Source organism: Mustela putorius, unplaced genomic scaffold (genome assembly GCF_011764305.1).
Source record: "Mustela putorius furo isolate JIRA1106 unplaced genomic scaffold, ASM1176430v1.1 tig00003859_pilon_pilon_pilon, whole genome shotgun sequence".
NCBI classification, from domain to species: domain Eukaryota; kingdom Metazoa; phylum Chordata; class Mammalia; order Carnivora; family Mustelidae; genus Mustela; species Mustela putorius.
In genome coordinates this window covers 12522016-12549093 of record NW_025422011.1, presented here as the reverse complement: position 1 = coordinate 12549093, position 27078 = coordinate 12522016, and the positions used below count along the sequence as shown (strand labels likewise).

General features: G+C 35.8%; 1 protein-coding gene across 12 annotated transcripts in view; it reads right to left on the bottom strand.

Moving 5' to 3' along the window:
* CCDC73 (coiled-coil domain containing 73) overlaps nucleotides 1-27078 on the bottom strand; it is a 135004-nt gene that overhangs the window by 92063 nt on the left and 15863 nt on the right. For all 12 annotated transcript variants that reach the window (XM_004755924.3, XM_045066076.1, XM_045066077.1 and 9 more), the window contains exon 2: nucleotides 19417-19569. In XM_004755924.3, the coding sequence (XP_004755981.1) occupies nucleotides 19417-19554 (138 nt within the window). In that variant the 5' untranslated portion in view covers nucleotides 19555-19569. The remainder of the gene's footprint in view (nucleotides 1-19416; nucleotides 19570-27078) is intronic.

Sequence of the window (27078 nt, the reverse complement as noted above, 5' to 3'; positions counted from 1 at the left end):
ACTGTCTCTATTTGTACAGGACATGGTTGTATACATGGAAAACCCCAAAGAATCTATAAAAAATCTACCAGAACTAATAACTGAGTTCAACAAGGTCTCAGGATACATCATCAACACCCAAACTATCCTGGTTCTATACAGTAACAATAAAAATGCAGAAAAAAAAATTAAAAACACAATATAATTTATAATCACCCCAGAGAAAATGAAATATATAGATGTACACTTAATCTGTATGCTGACAGACACAACAACATGGATGAATTTAAAACATCACGCTGAGTGAAAGAAGCCTTACCTAAAAGAGTACATATGTATGATTCCATTTATATGAAATGTCAGAAAAAACAATACTAATTGACAGTGGAAAATAATCAAAAGAGGGTTGCCTCCTGGGGAGGAAGTAAGGGTAGAACTGGCCTAGGTAGACAGAAACACTTTATATCTTGATAAGGGTTATATTTCACAGATGTATGCATCTTATCAAATCCCAAAACAGCTGGATTGAAAACGTGCAAGATACTGCTTTCTTTACATGGGCCTGGTTAAACGAGTTCTGTGATCTTACTGTGATTTAGATATTCTAAGCACTTTTTATGTATTAATTCAATCATAGGTATAATTTTTCAAGGTAAGTACTCTTATTATCATCATTTTATAAATGCTAGGTTAGCAAGAGAACAGGTAACTCACCAAAATGCACACAGCAGCTAACGAGCAGAGCTAGTATTTGAATCTAGATGATCTGTCTCCAGAGCCTCTTAAACATGCCATTTTATCACCTTTAAGATTCTGGGTGCCATAGGACAGTATGGATTGTTATGATACACTCCTTTCCTTCAAGAACCTCAGAATTTAATCTTCATATCCCACAGAAGATAGACATTCAAAATCAAATTACCTAGTTTAAATATACAAATACATTCTGATATTCTGTAGAACATTTCAAAATAACAACTAGAAATATTTGTTGTATAGAAAAACAAAAGCATTAAGAATTGCTATGAATGTTCTTAGAATATTTTTCTATTTCAGAAATCTTTATAATAGACTAAGTTGAGTAATATGAAAACAGTAGCTTTAATACCAATTAGGAAAGAGGTTCTTTAAAATATGAACTTTTAGGCTATTCCATGCATATTAATGATATTTATCTTGAATACTTTGTAGCTAATCAAACTAAGAAACTATCTGAAAGAATGATTAGTATTTTATTAGACCACGTAAGAAACTGAATTGCACAATTTCGTAGGAGGTAGATTATGAGTTTGAAAAGGAGAACAGAAGTATCCAGTTACAGTTTTGGCTGCTTGGACATGTGCCCGCTGTATGTACTATGTCCCTGAATCTGTTCAGGGTCAAGAATTGAAGAGGCCTGACCAATACACAGCACATCTTGTAAAACTACAGCCTGAAGCAAGCATTTTTTAAAAAAGCATGACACTTTCTAAAGGTTATAAAGAGTAAATAAACCATCAAATTACTCTTCTTTTATTGTTTTATAAAAACACTTAAATCCTTGTAGTCCTAAGGCAGATAATAAAAAATAAACACTTCTAAGATTCTATATTCTTAGATACTTTATTGAAGTTACAGATGGGATTTTCTTACCAAATTTAATAGATTTTTCTCATTGACAGTAAGGATTTTTATTAATAACTTTTAAAAGCTGCTTAAAGAACTAATGAAAGATAAAAATGAAAAGTTCCAATAAAAAGATAATAATGTTTAATATAAAACATGTAGGAAAATTAAAATCTTAATATAGTAAAAGTATATTATACTGTCACCTTTCAGCATTGTAGACCACACCCATTTTATCAGTTTTCCATGATATAGAGATATATATTCTAAAAATCATTATAATTATAAAGGGGTATGATTCTACTCATAGCATAACCAATTTTATGGGGCACTGAAATGCTGCTTAATGTTATTTACCACATATTATACCATTAATTATACCCAGTTTTCCTTCACAATTTCCTTAGCAAATCATTGCTATTTTGGAATACCCAAATTTCCTCTGGCTTTAATTTATTGCTAATTTGAAATTCTAAGATTTCCTTCTGTTCATATATTTAATAAATCTAATGCATCCTTTCTCTGAACTCCCATACTACTTTCTCCATAATTCTATTATCACACATAATATATACTATGTGAGAATATAGTAATTCATTTGCATGGTTAATTAAGTGATCATTAAATTTCAAATTCTCAAAGGGCAAGATTGAGTAATGGTTTTTCAAAGGTTACCAAATGAATGCATATTTTAAAAGTGAAAGTTCTATGGTAGAGCTCTTTTATCCCCACTGTATAGATGATTTGCCTGAGAAATATAGTTTGTTTAAAAACTTTCAACCTACTTTCTACTTTTACAATCTGACAGATTTCATATTAAAGTCTGGATTTCTCGTTTCTCTTCAGTAATTGGAAGAACTGATAATACAGAGCCCATTATTCTATATGGCAACACGTTCTTGGAGCTGAATGGCAAATACAAGTTTAACTGAAGACAAAGGCTCTCCAGTTCAACACAGCTTATCCATATCACATGCAAACTACCCGAATCCTGAAAGAAAATGAATTTGTGACCCCTCTTCCACTGGTTCATCTCCACTCATCCTAATACCCTAGTGGTTTAGATGAAAGGCCAAGGAGCTAACTCATCAGTTATTATGTAATCTGATAAGGAAATCAACAAAAATGTTGTCGCTAACATCTAAAAAACATACATTATTGATTCAATGTAAACTAATCTGTTGACTCAGATTATGTAAAGATTGATTTAAAACATTCAAATTTTTTCTAAAATATCATCACCAATTTAGGTTGATATGGAAAAAAATTAGTAACTTTGTTAATAACAGCATAGTTAGGTACTTAAATACAGTTTAGTGGAGTAAGAAAGTCTCGTTCTTTGACTTTTATTATCTTTTGTATTTCACTTCTTTAAAGAAACTTTACTATCTAACCCTTTACAATCTGGCCCAATTTTATGTTGACTGCATTAGTCCAGTTAATTTATTATATATATTAATGGAAGAGATTTAGACAAGGAGTAGGAAGATCAGAGTACGAGTCTCTTAAAAGCTCTGGGTTTTGGGTTGGATTACAAATTATCTCAAGTCACTTCCACCTCTAAAATTCTATAATCTCATGATCCTGAAAAAAAGACTGATCACCACAAGATGCAACCAGAGAGGGAGACAAACCATAAATAAGACTCTTAATCTCAAGAAACAAACTGAAGGTCTGCATCCATTGAGAGGACCATGTGGTTCTTCTCTCTTCTGTTACTGATTTGTTCTATCACATTGATTGATTTGTGAATGTTGAACCATCCTTGTAACCCAGGGATGAATCCCACCTAGTCATGATGGATAATCTTTTTAATGTGCTGTTGGATCCTGTTTGCTAGGATTTTGTTGAGAATCTTAGCATCCATATTCAATAGGGATATTGGTCTGAAATTCTCCTTTTTGGTGGGGTCTTTGGTTTGGGGATCAGCGTAATGCTGGTTTCATAAAAAGAGTCTGGAAGTTTTCCTTCTGCTTCAATTTTTTGAAACAGCTTCAGGAGAATAGTTGTTATTTCTTTTTTGAAAGTTTGGAAGAATTCCCCAGGGAATCTGTCAGGTCCTGGGCTCTTGTTTTGGGGGAGGTTTTTGATCACTGCTTCAATCTCGTTACTAGATATCAGTCTATTCAGGTTGTCAATTTCATCCTGGTTCAATTTGGGAGTTTATAGTTTTCCAGGAATGCATCCATTTCATCTAGGTTGCTTAGCTTATTGGAATATAACTGTTGATAATAAATTCTGATGATTGTTTCTACTTCCTTGGTGTTAGTTGTGATCTTTCCCTTTTCATTCATAATTTTATTAACTTGAGCTTTCTCTCTTCTCTTTTGGATTAGTGTGGCCAATGGTTTATCGATCTTATTGATTCTTTCAAAAAACCAGCTTCTGGTTTCATTGATAAGTTCTACTGTATCTCTAGTTTCTACCTCATTGATCTCTGTTCTAATCTTGATTATTTCCCATCTTATGTGTGGAGCTGGTTTGATTTGTTGTTGATTCTCCAGTTCTTTAAGGTGTAGAAACAGCTGGTGTATTCTGGATTTTTCAATTTTTTTGAGGGAGGCGTGGATGGCCATGTATTTCCCCCTTAGGACCACCTTTGCTGTATCCCATGGGTTTTGGACCGAAGTGTCTTCATTCTCATTGGTTTCCATGAATTGTTTAAGTTCTCCTTTTATCTCCTGGTTGATCCAAGCATTCTTAAGCAAGGTGGTCTTTAGCTTCCAGGTGTTTGAGTTCCTTCCAAACTTTTCCTTGTGATTGAGCTCCAGTTTCAAAGCACTGTGATCCAAGAATATGCAGAGAATAATCTCAGTCTTTTGGTATCAGTTGAGTCCTGATTTGTGACCCAGTCTGTGGTCTATTCTTGAGAAGGTTCCATGTGCACTTGAGAAGAATGAGTATTCTGTTGTTTCAGGGTGGAATGTTCTGTATAGATCTATGAGGTCCATCTGGTCCAATGTGTCATTCAATGCTCTTGTTTCTTTATTGATTTTCTGCTTCAATGATCTGTCTATTACTGAGAGAGGCATGTTAAGATCTCCTACTATTAATGTATTCATATCAATATGACTCTTTATCTTGATTAATAGTTTTCTTGTGTAATTGGCTGCTCCCATATTGGGGGTGTAGATATTTACAATTGTTAGATCATCTTGGTGGATAGTCCCTTTAAGAATAATGTAGTGTCCTTCTATATCTCTGACTACAGTCTTTAGTTTAAAATCTAATTTATCTGATATGAGAATCACTACCCCGGCCTTCTTTTGAGGTACATTGGCATGAAAGATGCTTCTCCATCCCTTCACTTTCAGTCTTTGTGTATCCTTAGGTTTGAAATGGGTCTCTTGTAGACAATATATGGATGGGTCCCGTCGTTTTATCCAATCTGCAACCCTGTGTCATTTTATGGGTATATTTAGGCCATTCACATTGAGAGTGATTATTGATAGATATGTTCTTATTGACATCATGTTACCTTTGAAGTCTTTCTTTCTGTAGATTGTCTCTATATTTCTGTTCAATGCTATTCTTAGGATTTTTCCTCTTTTACAGAACCCCCCTTAATATTTCCTGCAGTGTCGGCTTGGTGGTCGCATACTCTTTTAAGCCTTGCCAGTCTTGGAAACTCTTTATCTCTCCATCTATTTTGAATATCAGTCTTGCTGGATAAAGTATTCTTGGCTGCATGTTCTTCTCATTTAGTACCCTGAATATATCTAGCCAGTCCTTTCTGGCTTGCCAGGTTTCTGTGGACAGGTCTGATGTTATTCTGATGGGCTTTCCTCTGTACGTAAGGAGCCTCTTTGTCCTAGCGGTTTTCAAGAGATTGTGTCTACAATTATGATTTCTCAATTTTACTGTCAGGTGCCTTGATTTTTTTTGGAATCTATAATCTTGGGGGGAGACCCTTCTGCCTCTAGTACATGAACGCTGATTCCATTCACAAGACTGCGAAAATTTTCATGAAGAACTTGTTCCACTATATATTCTAGACTTCTTTCTTTCTCCTCCCCTTCAGGGATTCCGATAATTCTGATGTTGGAATGTTTCATGGCATCATTTATTTCCCTGATTCTGTTTTCATGGCTTCTAAGCTGTTTGTTCCCTGCTTCCTCCTGATCCTTTCTCTCTATCTGTTTGTCGTCCAGATCACTAATTCTATCTTCTGTCTCAGTTACCCTAGCTTTTAGAGAATTTAGATTAGATTGGAACTCATTGAGAGCATTGTGAACATCATCCCTGGTAGCTTTCAGTTCTGCCCTAACATTGTGAACATCATCCCTGGTGGCTTTCAGTTCTGCCCTAATCAATTCCGTTTGGTCATCCATGTCTTTCTCCAGCCTAGCTATTGCCTGGGTAATTGTTAGCCTGAATTCTCTTTCCGACATATTGTCTATGTTGATAGCCATTAGCTCTGTTGCAGAAGGCCCATCCTCTGTATTTTTCTTCTGTTGGGCATTCCTCCTCCTAGTCATTTTGGTGAGAGATGGCTGAACGGATGTAGATGGATGTATCTACCGTGGTGCAGTCAAGGTGCACCCTGGAACGCTTCTAGCAATCAGGATTCCCCACCCAAATGAGAGAAAAAAGAAAAGAAAAAGAAAAAAAGAGAGAGACAGAAAAAAAAAGGGAAGATAAAGAGAAGGTTCAGCCCAAATGGGCCCCAAGGTAAGATTTATGATGTATACAAACAAAAACAGACAAACAAAAAGGCTGATAAAAGTATATGACAAGAGAAAAAAAATTATATATATATATATTAAATATATATAAAAGCAAAAAAATTATTAAAAATTTTATATATATATTATAAATATATATATATATATATATAAAAGCAAAAAAAAAAAGAACCTCATCAAAAAGAACCCCAAGTATAAGATTTATATACTATCAGGACAAACACAAATACACAGAAACCATGGCAGAAGAAAAAGATGGGAGAGTGGTTATAAATTCTCAGTGTGGATGATGAAGGTTATTTTGATTCTTCCTGGATGTATCTTGATATCTTTGTTAAAGGACTCAACCTTCCTAAGATAAAGGGGTATTAAAAATTAGTTTACTGGGGCACCTAAGTGGCTCAGTTGGTTAAGTGACTGCCTTCGGCTCACGTCATGATCCCAGGGTCATGGGATCGAGTCCCGTGAGTCCCGCATGGGGCTCCCTGCTCAGTGGGGAGCCTGCTTCACCCCTTCTCTCTGCTGTTCCTCCCCCTGCTTGTGCTCTCCCTCTTGCTCTCTGTCAAATAAATAAATAAAATCTTTTTTTTTTTTAATTTATCTATAGGGGTAGCACTGATTGGGGAAAGGGGATCACCTTGAAGTTTAACTCTATATGAATGTTAAAAAATAAAAATAAGGGGCGCCTGGGTGGCTCAGTGGGTTAAAGCCTCTGCCTTCGGCTCAGGTCATGATCCCAGAGTCCTGGGATCGAGGCCTGCATAGGGCTCTCTGCTCAGCGGGGAGCCTGCTTCCCCCCCCCCTTCCTCTCTGCCTACTTGTGATCTCTGTCAAATAAGTAAATAAATAATTTTTTAAAAATTGAAAAAATAATAAACTAAACTAAAAATTTTTTTAATTTAAAAATAGAAAAGCAAAAGAAAAACACGGGTATATGTATCAAAAAGTTTAGGTTAAAAGGTTATTATGGAATTTGATATACTGTACATCTCACTGTGATGGTAAGTAGGTTAAAAAATTATCTATATATAAAAAAAAAAAAGAACCAGAATAGTGGGAACGAATCAAAAACAAAAGTTGTATCTATGAAGTAGTAGTGGTGGTTGTTCTCCTGTCGGTTCCCCCCCCCCTTTTTTTTTTCCTGGTTTGTTCTCTGGGGGAGGGGCCTGCCCTGTGGGTTTTCAGACAATGTTCCCTGAGTTAAGTCCTCCCACCCTCCTCAAGGGGGTGGGCTCTGAGGAAACCGGTTTTTCAGGCTTTTGTTCTCTGGAGGTTTTTATGTTTGTTCCTTTCTTTTCTCTCGCCTTGACAGTTTTTGATGGTTTTTGGAGATTTAGAGAAAAGCAAACTGCACCCCGACCTCCCTCTCAGAGAGAAGCCTCAGTCTGTTCCCCTCTGGGTCTCTAGAGCACATTAAGTTCCCCCTCAGCCACTGGCCGAGCAGGTTCCGAGTTCACGATCCCTGGGGATACAGGAACTCCTGCTTGTACCCAAAACCACGACAGCGGAGGCTTTCTGGGCAGCTCCAGACCGCCAGAGAGGTTCCAAGCAGCGATCGCACGCTGAGATTTTTCCCGCTGGCCCGGGCTGGGAGTGCCTGGTCTTTCCGGGTCTGAGAGCACCGGGCTGGCACCTGCGCGCACCTCTCACAGGGGAGGGTGTGGGCGCGCGTGTCTCAAGCTCTGACAGTATAGCGTGGTGTTCTGCCGGCTAGCGAGGGTCCCAGCCCCTCACGGGAGCCAGACGCTGGCGGAGACCAAGACCTAGTTTCTCCACAACACTCTCTCTGGCTCAGCGCCAGGGGTGGCTGTCCTGGGTCCAGGGACTAAAGCCACTGGCCCTAACCACCCCAATTCCCATAATTTCCCCCCACGATCCTCTGCTCTTTTTGAGTGCTTTCAACCAGACTCTAAGTTAATGCTGGTCCCCAGAAGCAGGGCACTCTCATATTACTTTCCAATGGGTCGCCTCTGGTGGCTCCCTCCCCCTTTTATCTTTCGATATCAGTCTGAGTTCCCACTCCGCTTTACCTGCCCACTGGAGTCTTCTGCCCCCGTAAAGATCCAGATGTGTATAATTCTGACCTCAGGCTGATTTCATGGGTGATTGGAGTTCTTTAGTAGGTAATCAGCTCACTTTAGGGTACAGGTTGAAACGGCACCTCCTCCTACTTCCCTGCCATCTTGTCTCCCCTCCTACAACATACATTCTTAATAAAAATTTTCAACAAAGTGAGTTTAGAAGCAACACACCTCAACATAATAAAGGCCATATTTGAAAAACCCACAGATAACATCATATTCAATGGTGAAAAACTGAGAGCTTTTCCTCTAAGATGTCCACTCTCATCACTTTTATTCTACATAGTACTGGAAGTCTTAGCCACAGCAATCAGACATGAAAAAGGAAGAAAATTCATCAAAACTGGTAAGGAAGAAGTAAAACACTCATTATTTGCAGATAACAAGATACTATTTACAGAACACCTGAAAGACTCCATCAAAAAACTACTAGAACTGTTACATGAATTCAGTAAAATTGAAAGATACAAAATCGATCTCTGTATACCAATAATTAAATAGCAGAAAGAGAAATTAAGAAAAAAATCCCATTTATAATTACATCAAAAATCATAAAATACCTTAAAATAAATTTAGCCGGAAAACTAGAAAACATTAATGAAAAAAACTGAAGACAACAAAAGCAAATGGAAAGATACTCAGTGCTCATGGATTGAAAGAATTAAAATTGTTAAAATGTCCATACTACTCAAAGGAATAACTAGAAAACATTCATAAAATAACTGAAGACAACAAAAACAAATGGAAAGATACTCAGTGCTCATGGATTGAAAGAATTAAAATTGTTAAACTGTCCATATTACTCAAAGGAATCTACAGATCCAGTGCAATCCCTATCAAAACACCAACAGCATTTTTCACAGAATGAGAACAAACAATACTAAAATTTGTATGAAACCACAATAGACCCTGAATAGCCAAAGCAATCTTGAGAAAAAACAAAGCTGGAGGTATAATAATCCCAGATTTCAAGATATACTACAATGCTGTATCAAAATATATAATATTTTATTGTTTATAATATTTATATATTATATATAATATTTATATTTATATATTATTTATAATATTTTATTTTATATATAAAATATATAATCAAAATAGTATGGTACTGGCACAAAAACAGTTACATAGTCCAACAGAACCAAACAGAAGCCTAGGGCACCTGGATGGCTCAGTCAGTTAAGTATCTGCCTTCAGCTCAGGTCATGATCCCAAGGTCCTGAGATTGAGTTGATACTGGGCTCCCTGCTCAGCAGGGAGTCTGCTTCTCCCTCTACCCTCCCCCCACCCTGCACATTATCTCGCTCTCTCTCTCTCAAAAAAAAAAAAAAAAAAAAGAGTTCCTAGAAATAAACCCCATCAATATATGGTCAATTAATCTTCAGCAGGGTGGGGCAAGAATATACAATGAGGAAAAGATAGTCTCCTCAATAATGTTGGGAAGACTGGACAGCTACATGCAAAAGAATGAAACTGGACCACTTTCTAATACCATACATGAAAGTAAACTCAAAATGGATTAAAGACCTAACCCTGAGACTTGAAACCATAAAAGTCCTAGAAGAAAACATATGTAATTGGCCTTGGATTTTGGCCTTAGCAAAATCCATGTCTAGACATGTCTAGACATGTCTCCTCAGGCAAGGGGAAAAAAGTAAACTATTGGGAGTACAATAAAATAAAAAGCTTCTATATAGGGAAGAAACATCAACAATACTAAAAGGCAACCTACTGAATGAGAGTAGATATCTGCAAATGATATATCTGAAAAAGGGTTAATATCCAAAATATAAAGAACTTACACAGTATTATATGATGACAGATGGTAGCTACACTCATGATGAGTACAACTTGTCAAAGCACTATGTTGTATACCTGAAACTAATGAAACACTGTGTGCCAACTATGCTTCAATAAAAAAAAAAAAAGAATACATACAACTCAATGCCAAAAAAATAATTAAATTAGATGGGCAGAAGACCTGAACATTTTTCCAAAGAAGACATGGAAATGACCAACAGACACATGAAAAGATGTTCAACATCATTAATCAACAGAGAAATGCAAACCAAAACCACAATGAGATATCATCTTACACTTGTCAGAACACCTAGAATCAAAAAGACAAGAAATGACAAGTGTTGGTGAGGATGTGGAGGAAAAGGAACTCTTGCTTTTGATGGGAATGTAAACTGGTACAGCTGCTACAGAAAACAGTAAAGAGATACCTCAAAAAATTAAAAATTGTAGGGGCACCTGGGTGGCCCAGTGGGTTAAAGCCTCTGCCTTCAGCTCAGGTTGTGATCCCAGGGTCCTGGGATCCACAATGGGCTCTCTGCTCAGCAGGGAGCCTGCTTCTTCCTCTCTCTCTGCCTGCCTCTCTGTCTACTTGTGATCTTTGTCTGTCAAATAAATAAATAAAATCTTTTAAAAAATTAAAAATTGTAATACTGTAAGATCCTGTAATTCCATTACTGGGTATTTACCTAAAGAAAACAAAAACACTAATTCAAAAAGACAGATACCCCATGATGTTTACTACAGCATTATTCACAATAGCCAAATCATAGAAGCAACCCAAGTTCCCACTAATAGGTGGATAATGAAAATGTGGTATGTGTTTACAATGGAATATTACACACCCATAATCAAGAATGAGATCTTGCCATTTGGGACAATGTGGATGGGCTTAAGGGTACTATGCTAAGTGAAATAATTCAGATACAGAAAGACAAGCGCCATAGAATTCCACTTACATGTGGGGTCTAAAAACAAAACAAATGAACACAGAAACAAACAAACAGACTCTTCAATACAAGAACAACTGGTATTTGCTAGAGGAGAAGCGGATGGACAGATGGGTGAAATATATAAAGGAAATTAAGAAGTATTAAACTTCCAGTTATAAAATAAGTCACGCACATGAAAATTACAGCATGAGGAAGATAGTCAGTAATATTGTAGTAACATAGTATGGTGACAAATGGGGACTACATTGATTTTGTGAGCACTGAGTAATATATAAGATTGTTGAATCAATATGTTGTATACTTGAAACTAATATAACACTGTATGTTAATTATACTTCAATTTTTTTTAAATTTACAGTAACTTACCAAATAATTTGGGGAAGATACTACTATGCAACTATTTTGTTTCACATATGAGTTTCACCCACTAATATTAGCATTCATCAGTGGATCTTGCCTGTAGCAATTATTACTATAATGTTTTAAGGGCAATTTTCTATTTCTCTCCTTCCTTCTACATTTATTAATTGGAATCTCCTATAAAGAAGATTTGTTCTGTCTCCCCCATTTATTCAATCATATATTTTTATCAGTAGAAAATAATGGATATTTACTCTATTCTTTGGGTAATTATCCAATACTATCATTACTTATTTTGTTGCTCAAATTGTTCCAGCTTTGTCCATGAGAAGCTCTTTCAGGTTGGCTTCTATATTCTTTTGAGGTGTTCCTTACTTTCCAGCACTACAAGATATCCAACCCTGGAATGAGCCATTTCTCCAAAAAGTCCTGGTTTCTTTTATTAGATAATGATATTTAGAACAAAGATCTGGGCCCTTTATATGGTTGCTGATACTGGGTTGTCACTATTTCTAGGCTTTTTCAGCAGAGCTAGAATATACTAATTCACATACATACATACATCTATCTATATTTCTCTATCTTTTTATCTGCATACAATGAAATCGTGAGTTCATGCTGGTATCTCAAACTCTAATCTAGCACCATAGAGCTTAGTCTAGCTTATCTGTAACTTCTTTCTTCAACAGAGAAAAAAATTCTACCTACTCCTCATCTACAATTTTTGCTTATTTGTTCAACCCTGGCATACCTGTAGTTTCAGTCTTACTCCCATGAGAAACAAATTAACCAACTAGAGAGAGGGTTTATGTAACTTTTCGGTGTTATCCTTGCAGTATCTCATCTGATACTGTTTTCCAAAATTACTTAAGTCAGGGTCTCTTCCCACCAATTTCTTTCACTAAAGTGATGTCATTTGGTTAGTGAAACAGTTACAGGTATTTTCACAGTCTGCATTCCATCTTGGAATGCTCCTGAATCCTGACTGAATTTTCACATACTACATAGTTCAGTTTGTGGTGTAATTTTATGGGTTTTGACGTACAGAGTAATGCTTCCACTACTACTTTACCATACAGAACAGTCTATCACTCCCCAAAATTCTTTTAAGCATTCCATTTACAGTCAATGCCTATCAACACTTATCAATCACAGACTTGTTTTCCATCCCTATAGTTTTGTATCTTCCAGAAAGTCCTATAAATGCACTGGATATTGCACAGCCTCTTAGATCTGGCTTCTTTCACTTAGAAAGATTCACTCAAAATTTAATTAACTTGAGATTCACACTTTCATTTTTGAAGATATTTTAGGAGAAGAGATTTCTAGGTTGGTGGTTATTTTTTTAGTACTTTAAAGTGTCAATGCATTGTCTTTGGGGATGAATAATTATTACTGAGAAGTCCACTGCCAATTGTATTACTGTGCCTTTGAAAATAATGGGCTTTTTTCTACTTCTGGCTTCCTTTAAGATTTTCCAAGTGTGATTTTCTTTGCATTCATCACACTTGGGTCTTGCAGATTTGTAGGATTTTGATTTGTATGAATGTTTTATAAATAAGATATTTATCCTTTCTTCCATTTTGCATGAGGCAAATATTTCCTCTCGGCTGCTGGTTTTTAGACTTTGTTTATGGCAGCTTTATCCCATAGAAGCTAATAACTTGTATGTCACCATAACTAGCAATCTTTTAGATAGGGTAATCTCTATTACTGAGACTATAAAAATTAAGTCTCATATTTTCTAATATATATATATCTTTTCCTTTGCATTTGATTTTTTCTAAAATTTATTTTTGTATATGAAGTATTATGAATTTATTGACTATCTATCATTATTTTCCCCACTGGACTCATTTATTCTTTTACTGGTTTGCTTATTCCTACAACAGTGTTACATTTTTAATTATTATAAGATTAGGGCATGTTTTAATATCTGATAAAGCATGTAGCAATTCATTCTTATCTTTTGAAAAGCTTCTCACTTTTTTTCCAATTTTGCTGAGATAAAACTGACACATATAATAATGTAGTATTATTATTATAATGTATTAGCTTAAGGCATATGAAATAATGATTTGATGTATGTATATATTCAAACATTTTCTTATAGATAAAACTTCAGAATCATCCTGCCAAATTCTGAAAAAATCCCCCCAAGTTTTGATTGACATTAAATTTTTAGATACTGTCTTAACCTGTTCAGTGTTCTATAACAAAATACCACTCACCATGTGCTTATAAGCAACAGAAATTAATTTCTCACAGTTGTGGAGACTGGAAATCTAAGATTGGGATGCCACATGGCCAGATTCTCTTTCTGGTGACAGATGATCTCCAGATCATAACCTTGCATTGTATATGGGGCTAGGGAGTCCTTAGAGTACTAATCCCATCTATCAGGGTTCTATCCCTCATACCTTAATCACCTCCCAAAGATCCTACTGCCTAATACTATCACACTGGACATTAGGTTATAACATTTGAATTTTGTAAGGACACAAATATCCAGACCATAGCAGATTCTTTGAAGGAACGCAGAAATGAAAAACATAATCACTGAAATATAAAACTCTAAGCAAGTAAAAACATCTGAAGAGACAATTAGGAAACAACAAAACAAAACATGCAGAATGCAGTAGAGAGGTAAATACATGAAAAATATGAAAGAGTTAAGAATCATAAAAGATAAAATGACATGGTCCAACATATGATCTAATGAGAGTTCCAGAAGAAGGTAACAGAAGAAATCAGGAAGAGGCAATTCTCAAAAAGATCATGGCTGAAAATTTTCCTAAGATTAAGGAATCAAAATGAGTCCCAAGAAATGTAAATAAATTCTCACACGGATTCATAAAAACTGCAGATCATTAAAGATTAAAAAAAAAAAAAGCTCCACAGAGCAAAAAGAAATGATGGATTACCTAGAGAGAGATAATTAAATGAACATCAATTTCTCAACTGCAACAAAAGAATTCAACAAAATCTTTTCAAAATACTAACAGAACATAAATGGCAATTTACAAATCTATGGCAAAATAAAGACATTTTCTATCAAGGCCAGGGGAGGGGAGAAAGAAAGCCTTTAGTTTTCCATTAACAGACCTTACAGTATTAAAACTAATCAGAAAAAAAAATGTAGATTAGCTGGGCCAGTTTCTGAAATATATAGAAGACAGCATCAGTATTTTTAACCAGAATAAAGCTTCAGAGACAGCTAAAACCTAAAATTACTCTTTCTTTACAGCTATTTCCAACATCAAACAAAGATAACTTTACCATGATTGCATGTTTTCTCTCTACTACTTAGGAAGATACAAACCCTATTCATTTGCTGATTAATCTGAAATTTTTAATATGTCTTCATAACTAAACGAAGTCTATAGTTGGTCAATATCTTACCTCCTGAACAATATAAGGACCTAAGAATCAATTCCACTGGGATGCCTGGGTGGCTCCATGGGTTAAGCCTCTGCCTTCAGCTCAGGTCATGATCTCAGGGTCCTGGGATAAAGCCCCACATCGGGCTCATCCCCTCTCTCTCTCTGCCTGCCTCTCTGCCTACTTATCTTCTCTGTCTGTCAAATAAATAAATAAAATCTTTTTTTAAAAAAAGAAGAAGAATGAATTCCACCCAAATATATCAATAACTGCAGTTCAGTATTTTAGTTCTACATTTTTTAGCTTTACAAATTAAACATAGTTATTACTTTTGATTGGATCTCATTCTTTTTTGTTTTCTTTTTGTTTTTTTTTAAAGATTTTATTTATTTATTTGACAGACAGAGATCCCAAGCAGGCAGAGAAGCAGGCAGAGAGAGAGGAGGAAGCAGGCTCCCCGCTGAGCAGAAAGCCTGATGCGGGGCTCAATCCCAAGACCCTGAGATCATGACCTGAGCAGAAGGCAGAGGCTCAACCCTCTGAGCCACCCAGGCACCCCTGTTTTCTTTTTTAAATGCTAAATAAAAATATCTCTTCACAGACTACCAAGGGGAAATATTAAAATTGTTCAGTGAAGACTCAGGAGAGCAGGAAGGACATATGAGGTAAACGAGACATCATAAATAGGACTCAAATAAGGTATTTTCTTGCTTAGCTGTGTCATACATGCCTGCCCAACATTTTGTACAAAAATATTCAGGTAGCTTTATTCATAAGAGCCACCAACTGAACACCACTCAGGCGTCCACCAACATATTATATTTATATACTAGAATAGTAGTGGGGGCACCTGGGTGGCTCAGTGGGTTAAGCCTCTGCCTTCAGCTCAGGTCATGATCTCAGGTTTCTGGGATCGAACCCCACATCAGGCTCTCTGCTCAGCGAGGAGCCTGCTTCGCCCTCCCCCTCTGTCTGCCTCTCTACCTACTTGTGACTTCTCTCTCTGTCAAATAAATAAATAATTTAAAAAAAAACAGAATAGTAGTCAACTATAAAAAGGAAAAAAACTACTGATGTTCTATTTTTAATATCTTAATGAATCTCCACACTGTTTTCCAAAGTGGCTGCACCAACTTGCATTCCCACCAACAGTATTAAGAGGGTTCCCCTTTCTCCACATCCTCTCTAACACTTGTTTACTGTCTTGTTGATTTTGGCCATTCTAACTGGGGTAAGGTGGTATCTCACTGTGGTTTTGACTTGAATCTCCCTGATGGCTAATGATGGTGAAAATCTTTTCATGTGTCTGTCTACTGGGTATTTACCCCAAAGATAGAGATGTAGTGAAAAGAAGGACCATCTGTACCCCAATGTCCATAGCAGCAGTGGCCACAGTTGCCAAACTGTGGAAAGAGCCAAAATGGCATGCCCTTCAATTGGAGGAACGTTGTGAAAGATGTGGTCCATATATACAATGGAGTACTACTCAGCCATCAGAAAGGATGAATACCCAACTTTTGTATCAACATGGACTGGACTGAAGGAGATTATGCTGAGGGAAATAAGTCAAGCAGAGAGAGTCAACTGTCATATGGTTTCACTTACTTGCGGAACATAAGGCATTACACGGAGGACATTGGGAGATGGAGAGGCGAAGAGAGTTGGGGGAAATCGGAGGGGGAGATAAACCATGAGAGACTGTGGACACTGAGAAACAAATTGAGGATGGTGGGGGCTGGGTGAGCCTAGTGGTGGGTATTAAGGAGGACATGTATTGCATGGAGCACTGGGTGTTGGTATATAAACAATCAATCTTGGAACACTGAAAAATAAAAATTAAAAATTAAAAAATTTTAAAAAATAAAAAAAAATTTTTTTTTAGAAAAAAAAAAAACTACTGATGTTTAAAATAGCAAATTAATGTGCCATGGTGAGTGCTGTGAAGTGTGTAAACCTGGTGATTCACAGAACTGTACCCCTGGGGCTAATAATATATGTTAATTTTTAATATTAAATTAAAAATAAATAAATAAATAATAAAATATTAAAATTAAATAAAATAGCAAATTAATCTCAAAAATATCATGGTGAGTAAAATAAACTAATCCCTGATGGAAAAAAAATGGAACAATGGTTTCTGGATAGGTAAGGATGAGAAATAAGTTAAAAATGACATGGAGGAACTCTCTGGGAAAATTAGTAATGATCTGTATCTTGACAAGGATTTGGATGACACAGTTATAAGCATTTGTTAAAACTCATGAAATGGTGCACTTAAGAACTATACATTTAATTGTACAGTTGACCTTTGAACAACTATTGTATTTTTGAAATTTTCCCTAATAAAATATGGGAGGAAAAATTAAATTCCACAATAGGAATAAAGTGCTAAAATATTGGTAAATTTGAAAGCCAATACATCTCTTTTTCCAATAAAGGGGGAAAATTTTTCCCCTTCTTAAGAAGTTCTTCTTAAAGTTCTTCTTTCAGTGAAGAATATTAAAAGTAGCATATACTGGGGCACCTGGGTGGCTCAGTAGGTTAAAGCCTCTGCTTTCGGCTCAGGTCATGATCCCAGGTCCTAGGATTGAGCCCATCGGGCTCTCTGCTCAGCAGGGAGACTGCTTCCCTTCCCCTCTCTCTGCCTGACTCTCTGCCTGCTTGTGATCTCTGTCTGTCAAATAAATAAATAAAATCTTTTAAAAAAATAAAAAATAAAAAAATAAAAGTTAGCATATACTTCTTCACTTAGTTGTTAAAAACTTAATTCCTGTTGCTAAACTGAAACTCTCAAAAGACTTTTAAAACAAGATTATTTTTTAAGTTAGAAATATAAACAGACTAAATATAATGCTTGAATCACAGTAAAACAGAATATGAAGTTCTTAATAGTTACCTAAAGTTGCTTTAACTTAGAAAAGATACCACTTTAAGTTATTCTTACAAAAATCATTTTTTACTGCTTAACCAACATATCCATTTTTAGCAGGATTTCTTTATTAAATAGGTTTTAATTGTACAGATAATAAGTATCTTTCTATAGGACAAACATTGTGGTAATTAAATTTTCTTATTATGATAACAAGTTTCAATATTTAAAATCCTAGAACAAGAATCACATAATAAAAATGTTATTTCAGATTTTTTTTTCAGAGCTCATTTTCAGGAAAGCCCCAATTCTATTGATTCTCCTTCCTGTTTCTCCCTTTTTTTTTTTTTAAGATTTTATTCATTTATTTGAGAGAGAGAGCACAAGCAGGCAGAGCAGCAGGCAGAGGGAGAGGGAGAAGCAGGTTCCCCACTGAGCAGAGAGCCTGAAAGGCCTTTAAATCCCAGGATCGTGGAATCTTGACTTGAACCCAAGGCAGACACTAAACCAACTGAGCCACCCAGGCACCCTCCTGTCTCTTCTGTCCTATTTTCAGAGTTATATATAAATCCTAATGACCCCATCCCTCATTCATTATTACAGTAGTTTTATAGTCTATTTTTTTCACTCCATAATCTTAACAACTCCTATCCCATCTTATAGAAAACTGACAACACACACTTCAAATTTAGATCCACAGAGTCTCAGAAATGAAGGGCTTTTAAGGGGTTTTGAACAACAGAGATCTGCTGAATCAAACAACTTTTACAATTTTATATAGGGGCACCTGGGAGGCTCAGTTGGTTAAGCATCTGACTCTTGATTTCACCTCAGATCATGATCTCAGGGTTGTGGGATGAAGCCCCATGTCTGGCTCCCAGCTTGGTCCTCTCTCTGCCCCTGTTCCTCCCTGCTCACTCACTCTCTCTCTCCTTCTTTTCTTTCTCTCTCTAATAAATAAATTCTAAAAAATCTTTAAAAACCCAATTTTATGTAGATATTTCCCTTCTAAACAAATACCTCATGAGATACCACTTTAAAAAATAAGGACATTTTATTCTTTGAATCAGAATACTTACTACATACATTTATTTTGTCACTTAAAAAGGTATTGCCCGTGGGGCGCCTGGGTCGCTCAGTGGATTAAGCCGCTGCTTTCAGCTCAGGTCATGATCTCAGTGTCCTGGGATCAAGCCCCGCATCAGGCTCTTTGCTCAGTGGGGAGCCTGCATCTCTCTCTCTCTCTCTCTGCCTACTTGTGATCTCTCTCTCTCTGTCAAATAAATAAATAAAATCTTTTTTTTTTTTTAAATGTATTGCCCTGTTTCATTACTTAATCACTCATAGGCACCTATCTCATAGCCTTTAACAAAAATGTAATCTCCTGAAAAGCAACTCTTTTTTTTATCAGCCATAGTGTCTAACTATGTGCTACCTATGCACTCCAAGGCACTCGGTAAATATTAGCTGGTTTATTAAGTGTTTAACAACCTGAAAATCCTTTTTACTTTTTGCTTTGTAAATTATTTTTCCTTCTGTGATATCAACTAGATCTGTCTTTTTCTCTTTTACTTCATTATCCGGACTGTATTTCTTCTTTTAAATAAGAACTTATTTTGTTAGGCCTTTTTTTCTCCTTAAACCAAATGGCTGGACAAAATTAAGTTCCCGGATTACAAAAAGCATTTTAAAAATGACCTTACCCTTCTCATCCGTAACTCTTCTAATGCTTCCAGTAAACTTGTTTTGAAATCTAATAGCTGAATTGAAAACATAGTCTCTGAAGAACTTGGAAGAGCAAAGGCAGATGATGACGAATCAGTCTTAAAATCATTCTCCATATTAACATTTATTTCCTGTAATATAAAAAGACTTTAACTGAAAAAAAAATCATTTAAGTTTTTAAAGTACAAGCAGAGTTACCATAAAAACATAACAACCAGTATCCCATAATCCTCTAGGTTTAACACTAAGTAACAGTTTTGTCATCACTGTTCTGATCTTGATACATAAAACACTGAGCAATGATGATCCCCCCACAGTTCCTCTGTGGCTGAGGCTTTTTCTGTTACTTTAGTATCTGTAGGGACTAAATTTTCTGCATGCCCCTACACACTGCATCCTAAAAGCTAGATTCCTAAAGTTCAGTAATTGCTTTGTATGGAGGCTGCAAGACACTATGCTTCCTAACTTTGCCTTGATATACAGCATTCTATAAGGATGGTATGAATACTAATAGTAATGCAGTCTTTAAACCCTACAAAGTTGAAAGAGGAAGAATGGAATAACTATCTTTTATTAAAAACCAAGACACCTGACCCAGATAATGTATGGATCAGACTGCAAGAAACTTCTCAACTTTTCATAGTAACAATTATCAATTCATGGATAGTTGGAAAGAAATGTACAGGGAATCCCACACACCATTCACCCAGCCTCTCTCGATGTTAATATCATGCAGAATAATAGTCCACTATAAAAACTGTATATCTGACATTGATACAATCCACATAATTTATAATAATTCTACCAGTTATACATCCACTCATGTGTGTGTTTAATTTTTTGCAAGTTTATTATATCTATAGCTTCATGTAACTACTGCAGTCAAAATATAGAACTGTACCATCAACCATGGTTCCCTCATGCATCTTCTTAGTTTCTATACCCACTACTACACTAATACGTTCTCTATTTCTATAATCATTATTGCAACAACATTAAATAAATGTAAATATACACATGTAACCTATTAACTAGATTTTTTCCATGGGCGTCTGGCTGGCTCAGTCAGTAGGACATGTAAGTCTTGATCTCAGGGTTGTGAATTTGAGCCCCACGCTAGGTACAGAGATCACTTAATTAATTAGCTAATCTCCCTAATAAAAGAAGATTGGATTTTTTTTCACTCATAATAATTACCTTGAATCTAAGCTGTTGTATCAACAGTTCATTCCTTTCTATTGCTATTTCTATTTCTATGGTTTGTTTACTATGCACTTACTCACTGAGGGATATCTGAGCTCTTTTCAGTTCTGAGTTTTATGAAAAAGGCTGCCAAGAATGAATATTCATATACAAGTTTCTACATGACATTAAGTTTTCATTTCTTAGAGATAAATGTCCAAAGGTACAATTGCTGGACTGAATGAAGAGAGCCCACTTTTGGTTGTGAAAGAAACTGCCAAACTGTTTTCCAGAATGGTAATACCATTTCCCATTCTCACTGGCAATGTATGAGTGATCAAGCTTCTCCAAATCCCTACAAGCATTCGATGTTAACACTAATTTTTATTCTAGCCATTCTGATAGGTATTATTTCAGAAAGCATTACCAGCATTACTGAGAGAAACAGCCAATAGGATGTGTATGTATATATAGAGAGATAAATTTATTTTAAGGAAATGGCTTGTGTGATTGGGAGTCTGGCAAACCTGAAATGTTCAGGGCAGGCCAGCAGGCTAAATACTCAGTGAAGAGCTGATACTGCAATTTGGCCAAAGGCAATCCAGAAGCAGAATTCCTTATTTCTTGGGGAACTTGAGTCTTTTCCTCTTAAGGCATTCAACTGTTTGGATGAAGACCACCCACATTATGGAGCATAATCTGCTTTATTTAAAGTCTACTGATTTAAATATTACTCTCATCTAAATATCACCTTCACAGCAGTATCTATATGGGTATTTGGCCAAATACATTTGGTCAATATATTTTTTAATATTTTTTAAAATGAGTTTACCTTTCATAGCCTAGCCAACTTGACCATAAAATTAACCATTACAGGTGTGTACACAAGAAACTTTCTTAAAGGAAAACTTCCACTCCTGAAATTGATGGGTTATGTTATCTGGAAGAACCCTCAAACTAAAAACAAATAATAATTTTGAATAAAATGTTTTTAAACTTTTTTAAAAGAATCAAAGACCTAACAAGATAATTTTAAAAATCATGAAGCCAAATTCTAAATTCCAAAAAGACCATAAACCAATAAATAAAATAAACACAAAAAGCCATCTTTACCCTGCATGCATTTGCCAAATTGAATAAAATTAAGTAACAGCATTGATGACCTCTGGTTTGAGAGATAGGGAATCCAAACCTAGGGCCTGCCAAAGTAGGAAGTCAAATAAGAAACCTATTATATTAAGTAGAATTCAGAAGCATTAAACTCAGGATATGTTGAAGAAAAATAACCTACCTTCTATATGATAATTGCCTAGGTGTCAAGCAGATGAAACATAAAAAAGAACAAAGGGAACAAGAGACAAGGAGGGAAAAAATTAAAAATGTCACATCCCAGAAAGTTGTAAACAACTTAATTTCAGAGGAGTTTGTTAGCAAAGATTCTTTCATAGGATGGTGAAAGAAACTTCAACTTATGAATAGGATTTCAAATGTTTCTAGACTGGCAGTGCCCATGAGAACCAGGCAGACCCAAATAAAAATTCTTTCCAGAGAAATATAACTGTATTGTAGGTACTCAAAAAATCTTCAAAAATATTTTTCAAGGACAATAAGAAAACATAATCAGACATACAACACAACAGTGCATTATGAGAGCAGAAAAAAAATAGGTAATAGAAACAAGCACGCATCTACAGATTTTGCCATTATCACAAAAAAATTAAAGAGCTATCCTTACTATGTTTAAAAAAATAAAATCAAGGTTGAAACTATCCACAAAGGAGATTTTTTTAAAGATCCCAGTATAATTTCTAGATAGGAAGAGTATATAATCTACTGATAACTTAATATTTCTGACAAAGACTAGGCATAGCTGAAGGGAGATTTAGTTAACTGGAAACAGATTAGGTACAAAATATCAAGGATGCAGCAAGGAAATATAAAAATGGAAAGTACAGAAGACTGGTTAAGAAAACTGAATCTAAATTGAGAGGCTATACCAATTCCACAAAGAAGAAAGAAATAAAGAGACATAAACTATATTCTGAAGAAATAACAGCTGAGAATTTTCTAGAACTGAAGAAAACACCAAGATTCAGATTAAGAAGTCCAGTGAATCCAAAATTACTGCATTTGATTTAATTCTAACTGAAAAGAAAGAAGCATGCGAGTTGCATTGAGAAACTGAAGAGAAAGGAGTCAATTTTTTGTTTTGATTTCATGTTGAATTAATTGTATTTAGTTCATGGCTTACAAACATCTTTGGTCCATGTAGTCTACATCTTTTAATACTGTTTTATCCTTTTTAGTACTTGTTTTCAAGTTCCATTCCCAATCTTTACAGACTACCCCTAATAATTTTCATATACCTTCTTGAATCTGTAGTTATCCTCTTAACATACATAGTATTATGGGTATGGACATTTAATTTACAGAAATTCTATTATGCTATACAGAAAAAAAAAAAAAAAAGAATTGCAGGAGTGCCTGGGTGTTTCAGGTGGTTAAGTGCCCAACTCTTGGTTTCAGTTCAGTCATGATCTCAGGATTGTGAGCTAGAGCCCTGACTCAGGCTCTGCATTCAGTGGGGAGTCTGTTTGAATTTCCCTCTTCCTCTGCCCCTTTCACATGCATGCACATGCTCTCTACCTCCCTCTAAAATAAATAAATAAAATAAAAAGAATCGCAGTGAATCCAAAATGGATTTTAAAAATCCATATCTATATATTTCTTTTTAATTTCTTTTTTCCCCCTTTCTTCTCCCCCCAGTTTTGGCTCTCTTCTGATTTGGTTAGCATACATTTCTCAGAGGTCTTTGCCACCCTTTCAGTATTTTATTCTCTCGTTTATTTATTCTTATCTGGATAAAATAACAAGGCGGAAAAACTCACCACAAAAAAAAAAAAAAAAGAATAAGAGGCAGTACTGATGGCTAGGGACCTAATCAATATAGACATTAGTAATATGTCAGAACTAGAGTTCAGAATGATAATTCTCAAGGTGCAGGCTGGGCTCAAAAAAGGCATGGAAGGGACACCTGGGTGGCTCAGTTGGTTAAGCAGCTGCCTTCGGCTCAGGTCATGATCCCAGCGTCCTGGGATTGAGTCCCATATCGGGCTCCTTGCTCAGCAGGGAACCTGCTTCTCCCTCTGTCTCTGCCTGCCTCTCTGCCTACTTGTGATCTCTTGATCTCTCTCTCTCTCCGAGAAATAAATAAATAAAATCTTAAAAAAAAAAAAAAAAGGCATGGAAGATAGTAGAGAAACACTTTCTGGAGAAATAAAAGAACTAAAATCTAACCAAGCTGAAATCAATAAAACTATTAATGAGGTGCAATCAAAAATGGAAGCTTTTACTGCTAGGATAAATGAGATAGAAGAGAGAATTAGTGATATAGAAGACCAAATGATGGAGAATAAAGAAGCTGAGCAAAAGAGACAAAAAACTACTGGACCACAAGGGGAGAATTCGAGACATAAGTGATATCATAAGATGAAACAATATTAGAATAATTGGGATTCCAGAAGAAGAAGAGAGGCGCAAAAGGTAAACTTGAGTGAATTATAGTAGAGAATTTCCCTAATATGGCAAAGGGAACAAACATCAAAATCAATAAAAATAGGTCCACACCCTGTCATCTAATAGTTACAAGTCTTAGTGACAAAGTAAAAATCTTGAAACAGCTCAGGACAAGAAGGCACAGGTATGGTAGAAACATTTATTCAGAGCACTAAATGAGAGAAAACAGGCAGCCAATAATACTATATCCAGCTAGGATATCATTGAAAATAGAAGGAAAGATAAAAAGCTCCCAGAACAAACCAAAACTAAATGAATTTGCAAACGCCAAACCAGCCCTACATAAAATACTGAAAGGTGTCCTGTAAGCAAAGAGAGAGCCTAAAAGTAGTAGACTAAAAAGGAACAGAGACAATATACAATAACAGTCACCTTACAGACAATACAATGGCACTTAATTCATATCTCTCAATAGTTACCCTGAATGTAAATGGGCTAAATGCCCCACTCAAAAGACACAGGGTATCAGAATGGATAAAAAAACAAAACCCATCAAAATGCTGTCTACAAGAAACTCATTTTAGACCCAAAAACACCTCCATATTTAAAGTGAGGAGTTGGAAAACAACATACCATGCCAATGGACATCAAAAGAAAGCTGGGATGGATATCCTTTTATCAGATAAATTAGATTTTTGGCAAAGACTATAATAAGAGATGAGGAAGGACACTGTATCATACTTAAAGGGTTTGTCCAACAAGAAGATCTAATAATTTTAAGTATCTATGCCCCTAACATGGGAGCAGCCAATTATATAAACCATTTAATAACAAAATCAAAGAGACACAGCAATAATAATACAATAATAGTAGGGGATTTTAACACCCCCTCACTGAAAGGGGCAGATTATCTAAGCAAACAATCAACAAGGAAATAAAGCCCTTAAACAACACACTGGACCAGATGGGCATCACAGATATATTCAGAACATTCCATCCTGAAGCAACAGAATACACATTCTTCTCTAGTGCACATGGAACATTCTCCAGAGTAGATCACATCCTGGGTCACAAATCAGGTCTCAACCATACCAAAAGATTGGGATCATTCCCTGTATATTTTTAAACCACAATGCTCTAAGGCTAGAACTCAATCACAAGAGGAAAGTTGGAAAGAACTCAAATACATGGAGGTTAAAGAGCATCCTACTAAAGAATGAATGGGTCAACCAGGAAATTAAAGAAGAATTTTAAAAATTCATGGAAACAAATGAAAATCAATATATAACTGTTCAAAACCTGTGGGACACAGCAAAGGCGGTCCTGAGAGGAAAATATATAGTGATACAAGCTTTCTCAAGAAAAAAGAAAGGTCTTAAGTACACAACCTAACCCTACACCTAAAGGAGATGGCAAAAGAACATCAAAGAAACCCTAAACCCAGCAAAAGATAAATAATAAAGATCAGAGCAGAAATCAATGAAATGGAAACCAAAAAGAACAACAGAACAAATCAATGAAACTAGGAGCTGTTTCTTTGAAAGAATTAATAAGACTGATAAACCCCTGGCCAGAGTTATCAAAAAGAAAAGAGAAAGGACCCAAATAAATAAAATGATAAGTGAAAAAGGAGAAATCACAATGCTGTGATCTCTCCTCCATAAACAAACAACTATAAGAACATATTATGAGCAACTATATACCAGCAAATTTGACAATCTGGAAGAAATGGATGCGTTCCTAGAGATGTATGAACTACCCAAACTGAACCAGGAAGAAATAGAAAACCTGAACAGACCCATAACCAGTAAAGAGATTAAAGCAGTCATCAAAAATCTCCAAACATGGGGGTGCCTGGGTGGCTCAGTGGGTTAGGCACCTGCCTTCGGCTCAGGTCATGACCTCAGGTTCCTGGGATTGAGCCCCATATCAGGCTCTCTGCTCAGCGGGGAGCCTGCTTCCCCTTCTTGCTGCCTGCCTCTCTGCCTACTTGGGATCTCTCTCTGTCAAATAAATAAATAAAATCTTTTAAAAAAAAAAATCTCCCAACAAACAAGAGCGCAGGGCCAGACAGCTTCCCAGGGGAATTCTACCAAACATTTAAAGAAGAATACCTATTCTCCTGAAACTGTTCCAAAAAATAGAAATGGAAGGAAAACTTTCAAACTCGCTTTATGAGGCCAGCATCACCTTGATCCCAAAACCAGACAAAGACCCCATCAAAAAAGATAATTACAGACCAATATCCCTGATGAACATGGATGCAAAACTTCTCACCAAAATACTAGCCAATAGGATACAACAGTACATTAAAAAGATTATTCACCATGACCAAGCGGGATTTATTCCTGGCTGCAAATTGATCAATGTGATACAATACATTAATAAGAAAGAACAAGAACCACATTACACTCTCAATAGATGCTGAAAAAGCATTTGACGAAGTACAGCATCCTTTCTTGATCAAAACTCTTCAAAGCGTAGGGATAGAGAGTACATACCTCAATACCATAAAAGCCATCTATGAAAAACTCAGAGTGAGTATTATTCTCAATGGGGAAAAACTGAAAGCTTTTCCCCTAAGGTCAGGAACATGGCAGGGCTACCCACTATCACCACTGCTATTCAACATAGTACTAGAAGTCCTAGCCTCAGCAATCAGACAACAAAAAGAAATTAAAGGCATCTGAATCAGCAAAGAAGCCAAACTCTCACTCTTTGAAGATGATATGATATTCTGTGTGGAAAACCCAAAAGACTCCACTCCAAATCTGCTCAGAACTCATACAGGAATTCAGTAAAGTGTCAGGATATAAAATCAATGCACAGAAATCAGTTGTGTTTGATAAACCAACAGCAACACAGAAGAAACAGAAATTAAGGAATCAATTGCATTTACAATTACACCCAAAACCATAAGATACCTAGGAATAAACCTAACC